This window comes from Austrofundulus limnaeus, unplaced genomic scaffold, assembly GCF_001266775.1.
Source record: "Austrofundulus limnaeus strain Quisiro unplaced genomic scaffold, Austrofundulus_limnaeus-1.0 Scaffold120, whole genome shotgun sequence".
NCBI classification, from domain to species: Eukaryota; Metazoa; Chordata; class Actinopteri; order Cyprinodontiformes; family Rivulidae; genus Austrofundulus; species Austrofundulus limnaeus.
Genome location: NW_013952522.1, coordinates 1,374,051 through 1,382,261, shown reverse-complemented (window position 1 = coordinate 1,382,261; position 8,211 = coordinate 1,374,051). Strand labels below are relative to the sequence as shown.

The window sequence follows — 8,211 nt, the reverse complement described above, 5'->3', positions numbered from 1 at the left end:
CTTGGAAGAGGTTTGCACTCTCCGAGTGTTTCTAGTTATTATTATTATTATTATTATTATTATTATTATTATTATTATTATTATTTGGTGTATGCCAATAGAAATGGATCATCCTTCATAGTAGGCTATTTATGAAATGACAATGAATGGTTGTGTGTCAGGAAACAAATTTTTGCTGTGTTCCTGAACGCAGCATAACTGACTCTTTCCACAGCTGAGGCACAGGGGACAGGAGCTGCACCTCAGCTCAACTTTTGACAGCTGAGCGTCAAAAAAAGAAAATAAAGCTTTTTCGACAAATAAAAAACTCCAGTTGTCACCTGGGACTTATAGCAGCACATAAAGCTAAGAAACAGCTTCATGCCTAACATAAGGTGCTGACGCAGCAACGTTGATTAATTCATTAAAAAATAGTTTTATTCAGACTTGTCCATGTAAACAACGAACAGGCTGCACGAAAATGACAACAATAACTACCCATGTGGTGGCCACACATGTGCACTTATGGAGTGCGCAGTAATTATCGCGTGGCTACGTGAAACAAATTTTTTATTCCATGTCACCGGAAGGGCTCCGTATATTTTATATGGTGAGGTATGAGGGCCAAAATTAAGACTAGTGTGCAAACAGTGGTTGATACATCCTTGTAGCAGGAGGCTATAGCTATAATCCTAGGTCAGCTATTGATCTGATTAATGATAGGCTGGCACAGCTAACTGAGCAGCTGGCACTGGTAACTGAGCAGCTGGCACTGGTAACTGAGCAGCTGGCACTGGTAACTGAGCAGCTGGCACTGGTAACTGAGCAGCTGGCACTGGTAACAGAGTCCAGTGTTGGCAAATGAGAAGGAGACTATTCATTTCAATAGGTATATTACATTAGGTAACTGGATTGCCAACTCCCTCCATTGGCCATTGGCATGGATAGGTTGGCGTTAACAGGTTAACGTCGTTAGCCTCTCCAATGCATTGCTAGTCGAAATGACTGGTATGGCTAGGCTGGAGTTAGCATCGGAGAGGCTAGTGACTAGCTTGCCTAGGCTACTTTATCAAACACAAACTTTTTTGAATAAAGAAAACTTTGTACAGCGGTGTGTGTTTTTAGCTGGTTCATGAGAAATGTCTGTAGCTTATATGACATTATACATTTTAGTTAAATACAGAGAAGCCTTAATACCCTGTCAAAAACTGTAAAAAGCCCCAACTTGACAGTTCAGGCTTTTCTCGTAATTTTGCTAAAGAAGAGAAAAAAAGACAAAACACTGCCATGGACCAATAGCTGCTAACACTGTGACTGTGTACAGGGCAGGAGTTGGGACTGGAAGCTTGTGAAATGGTTCCTGTAAACTGGGTCCTGCTGACTTCACTTCCCAACAATGAGAGTAGATGGGGACATATGGTCTATAAAATACTCAGTCTATGGATCCACCAAAACTGTAATAATAACAAATTTCCAGCATTGTTCTATGCATTGGTTTGATTCCAATTTGTATGTGGATGAGAAGAGCAAACACTCCAGAAAATGTCCATTTAAAATAAATATTTAGATCATGCAGCAGGGACTAAATATGTCATTTAGGCAAAGACACTTGACACTTAAACCATGTTATTTACACAACAAGACTGACCCCAACAYTTACAAAAAGTAATTGTCCAGAAGTGTCTTTATGACTCGTCACATTCTTGGTAAATGCAGATGTTCTTCTGTTTTTGTATTTCACCAGAAAGTCTAAAGGATCAGCATTCGACTGACAACCATGAACAGAAAACATTGAGTCCAAGACAGAAGAGACAAGAGAATTTTAAAGTGTTTATTTGTACAAAAAAAAGCTAAGAAAATTGCATGAAAAATACTTTGAATAGTTTTGTAACTAAAGCAACTAAAACAGTGCTGTTGCTCTGTGGTGAATGGAAGCTCTCACACAGAGCACGAGTTCATCGAAAGCATAACATCCAAAACATCCAACTCAGGAGAGACATGCACACTCAATGATCTGTGTTTGTCTGCCTCTGCAACACACACACACACACACACACACACACACACACACACACACACACACACACACACACACACGATCTGTGGAGGCAGCATTAGGATGTTCAACCAACCACAAAACACATGCTTTCAGTTAGAAAATCTGTTCAGTTTACAATAAAGGTAACAAAGACAACATTTACATCAACATAATGTTAACAAATCAAATGTGATACAAAGAATTATCATAAAAGATGAACAAGAAAAATTACAACCTGGTACTGGCAGGACTAATTGCACAGGAGACCCAAATCTACAAATACATGCTGGTGAAAACAAACAAACAAACAAACAAACAAACAAACAAACAAACAAACAAACAAACAAACAAACAAACAAACAAACAGTTAATGAATTATTTGAAAACATTTTTATTTGTTCTGCCTGACATGAATCCTTTGTGCAAAGGATTTTTATGGCTTTATCAATGTTTAATACATGAATCATCAGCAAGTGTCAAAGTGAATGTGTAGATGCTCCTTCTCTGGTTACTGAACTAATAAATTAAATTTCTGTGTATTTGACATTTAGGGATTATCTTGACAGATTAGTTATTATGCTGCATTAATGCTTAAAAAAAAATCACATTTGTTTTTGCTGTTTAATTTGACGATTAAGTGACTTAGCAGGAATTATGCCTTTGTGAATAAATTCCTGTTTAGAAAGAATAATATAAATGCGCTCTAAACTGGAAAAGTTTATGCAAAATTGTAGATTTTTGTCCTTTTTAAAGAGCTCATAAAGCTAACTGACACACAAACAAAATGAAAAGTGACTTAATTTTATTCATAAAAAGGAGAATCTCTCATCTCTAAAAGATGCATGTATCATGATCCAAGAAACCAAGTTGTGCTTATGCACAACTTACCTGTTGCCTACCTGCAACTTACATTTACACTGAAGAGTTTGTACATGTACAAAATTACTGGGTGGTAACTTATTTAAAACTTACACCTAACTTATGTGACTTACACCAGAGTGACAATATCAGTTGTCTAAAACACTATAATGTGACAGGGCATTTTCTACTCTAATAACCTTTTTTTTCTCCTTCTTCTTCTTTTCTTGTATTTCAATAAATACCACAACAGAGATTATTTTTAACTCTTATTAATGGGCAGCTGTGACTGCGATGTAGATTACCAACATCATTGTGTGAATGTGTGTATGAATAGGTGAATGTCTGTTATGTAAAGTGCTTTAAAGTCCGTAGAGATTTGATAAAGCACTTTACAAGTTTAGGCCATTTACCATTAACCATTAATGTTTTGTTATTGCTAGTGAAGCCTTGAACTGTCTGCAGAGTGGAACTGTTTGGGGTCATTTTTTCATCTTCTTGGTAAGTGGTTTTAAGTGAAACAAAAAGACAGATTTTTCTCTCACTGTGCCACACCAGACCATTCAAATACAAAATGAAGAAATAAAAAGTGAACTCTAACCAATTAAACGTGTGTCATGTGAACAGGAATTCTTCTTTCCTGTTCACATGACAAACATGAAAACAGAGCCTACAAATAACATTGTACAAAAAGATCTTCATTTAAAAGTAGTTTTTTTATATAAATATAACATTTTCATCCAAACCTTTTAGTTTTAAATTTTTTGGAAAAAAAAATCATTCTTTGGGTTGATCCTTACCAACAACCAGCTGAGATGACACAGAGACACCTGCATAGATTAAGCACAGCTGCTTTCGTCATGAGGTCTAAGACAGACAGACATGAGACGTCAGCACTGAAAATCATTCATGCTCCAACAGCTTGACACACTGCTCGACCAACGCAGTCACAGATATGTCTCCTAAAATGGAAGCCCAACAGCTAGGAAATTAAAGTGCCCATGAAGTACTGAAGCCATGAGAATGGAGGTAGACCTTTACTAGGAGTGAATGTTGAATGTTGACCACTGCACAGGAAGTTTTGTTGAGCTGTTGTACACCAACACACCTTCACCGATATGAAATTCAACTATTATTGATGAGCATTCAACACAGTTCTGTCTCCTTCTCAAGCTTTATGTAAACATTTTGGAAATTTGGTCAACTAGGAAGATGGCTGACATCACAGGGACAAAATATGAGGCAGTGCCTTTTTCTTAACAAAAAATAATATTCATATAATGTGAACAGTATAAAAAATATAACACCTGGACAGACGGCTTTAATGAGTTCAGCCACTCGAAGGTTTACTCATCTATCAGAGATGAACGTGAAGGCCACATAGAGTTCATCCCAACAATGCTCCCACTAAAAAGATTGTCTTTTAGGTTTAGGATTTCTTTACTCTGTTCCAGCTTGGATCATTTTGTACCTGGGTTACCAGGGTTATCAAAAAGACAAACTGGAAAAACTGTTGCAAATCTGCATTTTGAAACACAAGATTTTATTTTAATCAGGAGATGGGGAGTTAAACTGGAGCATCATGGGAAATTATAGGATGTAGCTCTTTGAATTTGGATGTTTGGATCTTTGGATGTATATATCTGGTTTACAGTGTAAAACTGCAAATTCATGCAGTTTTATTTGTGAAACACCTCCTTTACTGTTCATTCAATCCATTATTTGTATTAGTGCAGCTTAACATTGTCTAGTTCATGTCTCCGAACTTTAATATTTGATAGTCCAACATAAGAAAAACTCTTGTTTTTCATCAATGTTTCCTCACACATTGGCTGTCTCCAGGGGCTGGGTCCTTCAAAGGACTCGGCCTACCCGGTCTAGGACCTTGGTAGACTGCAAAGACGAAAAAAGTGGCTGTGAATTTGGACGGTCTACCCTTCCTGCATTATTCCCGCCCTTACCCCGGCGTATCTCCTGTCGCCTAGTGTGATGATGCTAAATAGAATCAAAAATAGATTGAAATTAGCAAAATATCTATATATTAGTATTATAAGTATTCTTAAACAACAAAATTAGCTTAAAGGCAATATTTGAAGAACTAAGGGACCTGCCATATGTGCACGTTTATTTTGCTATACTAGCTTGTTTCTGACAAGAATAATATAAAAAACGTAAAAACCATTAACAACACAACTATACCCCCAGATTTTTATTTAAAGCTGTACTCCTTTCTCTAGTTTCCTCCACCATTACGAGTGGAAAAGAAATCTCCGGTCGGCTTGCAATGCARCATGGGATATAGTGGACCAAGAAGGATCCATTGAACCCGTCCCTCAAATCGGGGCAAAAGGAGGACGCATTTGTCGGTCGCAATCGGAGGAGTCTTTAAATTTGGACAGCCTTCGGCGTGGTGCTGTGACGTAAGAGGTCGACAAATTCAACCTTTGGAGGACCCAGCCTCTGAATTTGGGCACAGCCARTGTTTTGTCATTAAARCAACTTTCTTTTGGTCATAATAATTCAATGTTTGTTCATCATGGTTCTCATTGGTGAAGCTGTTGCCTCATGTTTCCCTGAACAAATGAATAAACCTGACAACAATGGTATGCACTCAGGGGGTCATTAGGGTCCGACTCATGTCCCATCACAGTCTGACTCCCAGTTCTCCCCRGACCATTTCTTGTGATCCTACTTTGTTCCGTCTGTCTTTCCCCAGACTCTTGGGCCTGATAACAGGGATGCACATAGGAACTGTACATTGTGTTCCACCTCTGCAGAGTTGGCAGTGGGCTTTTTAGAGATGGTTGTAGGCACTACAAGGAAACCTCCCGTTAAGAAGGTAAATTTCATAACCCTGTTGTGTTTTATAAGAACAAAAAAGCTTTATGAAAAGTGTTCAAGCCAAAGGTTCTGGGGAAGCCCTGCTCTCTTATTCTTTCATTGTCAGCAGCCTCTAATTCATCAGACAGAAGAAGAGTGATGTGACAGAAATAGTGCAAAATGACCCCTCACCCCCAAACATTAGCGTGTGCCACTGCCTATCTTTGGCTGGACTGCGATGTCCCTTCCTCCCTGTCCCTCACCTGGTTTGTCTCTGTCTGCTGTGCTTATGGCAGTCCAACAGAGCTCAGCTCTTTTTGAAAAAAGAGAAAAGTCTCTTGTCCCGATCAGAGACACGGCGAGCTCGTCTTGGGGACTGACTCCGTGAAGATCCCGACCGGGAGCTGTGGGCCGAACGCCACTCGTCTTGGTGTTTGTCCATCAGCTGCTGGTCAATCACTCTGTGCATATCATCCTAAAGCCAGAGACAGTACAGGAGGATGAGAGAAAGGCCAAAGAGAAGCAGCACACAGAGAGGGCACGATGGGATGGGAAGAAGTAGTGATCAACACAGCAGCTGAACACTTGTTACTACTACTCAGAAATTTACATCATTCATTCATCGTGGGCATGAATGTTGTGTAAATTGTGTATTTTTAATGATTTTTGATCAATTCTTTTTCCAGGGTGAAATGATTGTGGAACATACTATTTAATTTTTCCATAACAAGTTTCGCTTCGACTACAAACTTTTTGTTTCCATCAGCTGTCTGTATATTTGACCAATCGTTTAAATTACTTGGTCATGGTCAAACTTGGTGCATAATTATGACCCCGCACACTTTTTGTAATTACATTTTTTTTTGTTCAAGATATTTGGTCAACCGTAGCWCAGAAACAGCTGCACCGGTCAACATGAAATTTGGCAACACTGTAGATGTGTCCGACCTACACTGCTCCAGCCAACGGTTTTTACAACAAACCCCATATTTGAGGAGGGGGCTCCATCTAAAAACGGGGTTTCTGGACATACAAAAAATGCTTATAATTCAAAAACTATTCAACACAAGTGCTTCAGATTTTTCTTGTTTAGCTCTGATGAGGGGCTATCAATGAGCATCCTCCACCCAAAACAACAAATCTGTTGTGGTGACTTCTGGTGAATTGGTGCTTTGAGTACATGTGGGGTTCATATGCTACTGCTATGCGGTATCTAGTTGTTTTTTTAAATAAAATCTCTAATAAAAGCCTTTTCAGTAACAAAAGTACAACAATGTTCAATCCAAGCATTAGGTGTTCCTGTGTGATATCTGATCACTGGTTCCATCTTCAAAGGAAAGTAAAACAGGAGTGTGTGGAGAGGAGAGAGAGGAAGGCGGAGGTGGATGCTTGATTGGTGGTTAAGAGAATTTGAAATAAAAGTTGAAACTGTGGCACACCTCAGTTCACCTTGGTATGGGACGACTCATTGTGTTAGAGCTGGGTTAGTGCAGGGTGGAATGGAGAGAGATGGCACAACTCGGGGCTCACCTCTAAGGCAGGAGGGTAGGGGGGGCGCCACGGGGGGGAGAAAGAGTGGTACTGAGGCTGAGAGAGGCCACTAGATCAGAAACCACAAGAGCCAAACAGTAAAGAGCCCTGAGGAGGCAAACTGTGGGCAGGAAGAGAAGAGAGGGGAGAGCTGCTTGTTACAGGTGAGGAAGGGGGAGGCTACAGACACACAAAACACTGCCCCAAAACAGTTAAACAGGACATTAGTGTGAATATGCCAACATTCAAAGTTAAACCTTACAAAAAAGAAATAGAAATAGTTCAAATTCTATTGCAGCTGGTGCTAAAGATGTGTTTAAAACAATAAATACAGCCGTTGATGCTGCTTTCACCCTTTGCCCCACCTGCCAAGCCTCCAGCTGCTGTGAAAGGTTGAGCTTCTGCTGGATGGCGTCCAGCAGCTGGCTGTTCAGAGACATGATGTCTATTTTACATTTGGCCAGCTCCATTTCCACAGCTTTCTTCCTGCAACACGCACACACACAAACCTGATTCAGCATGGTGCATACAAAATGCTGTGAGGTTGTTTTAACTAGAAATAAAAAATAAAAGTAATGGGTTAGGGTTAAGTCTGTTATCTTTCAGTGCAGTCTTGCATGTTTTGTGCTCATTCATACTTGGCTATGGCGTCGTCTCTGTCTCTGATAGCACTCTGGAGCTGCTCACTGGGTTCTCGGACTTCAGCCATCGCCCTCATTCGCTCATTCTCATCTTGGAGAGAGCTGATCTCCACGGAGAGCAGTGCCACCTGCAGGCGACACAGCAGGAGGAAGCTGAGAACTTCATGCTTTTGTACTTCAAACTCAGACTCAAGTAAATAGTTTTAACTACTTAACACGAGTAGACTGTCAGGCTTAAAATACCCTAAAATCTATAGTGCCGAGTGTAAAATGAAACGTTAAAAATTTTCACTTTTTGAGTGTTAAAAATTTTCCATTAACATTTTATTGCTATTTATTTCACTT

At 39.6% G+C, this 8,211-nt stretch overlaps 1 protein-coding gene across 3 annotated transcripts in view; it reads right to left on the bottom strand.

The window, feature by feature from the left end:
• Window positions 1–1,796: 1,796 nt before the first annotated feature.
• The window catches only part of bicdl1 (BICD family like cargo adaptor 1), a 40,937-nt gene continuing 34,522 nt past the window's right edge, over window positions 1,797–8,211 (bottom strand). The window contains exons 9-12 of one of the 3 annotated variants that reach the window (XR_001310746.1): window positions 7,864–7,994; window positions 7,591–7,711; window positions 7,226–7,346; window positions 6,085–6,170 (exon numbers count right to left, since the gene is read on the bottom strand). Coding sequence is in view for 2 of the 3 variants with exons in the window: in XM_014014959.1 (XP_013870413.1) it covers window positions 6,003–6,170; window positions 7,591–7,711; window positions 7,864–7,994 (420 nt within the window). In the remaining variant the exon portion in view is untranslated. Of the gene's footprint in view, window positions 6,171–7,225; window positions 7,347–7,590; window positions 7,712–7,863; window positions 7,995–8,211 lie in introns of all 3 variants that reach the window. The other 2 variants (XM_014014959.1, XM_014014960.1) reach the window with 2 other exon arrangements.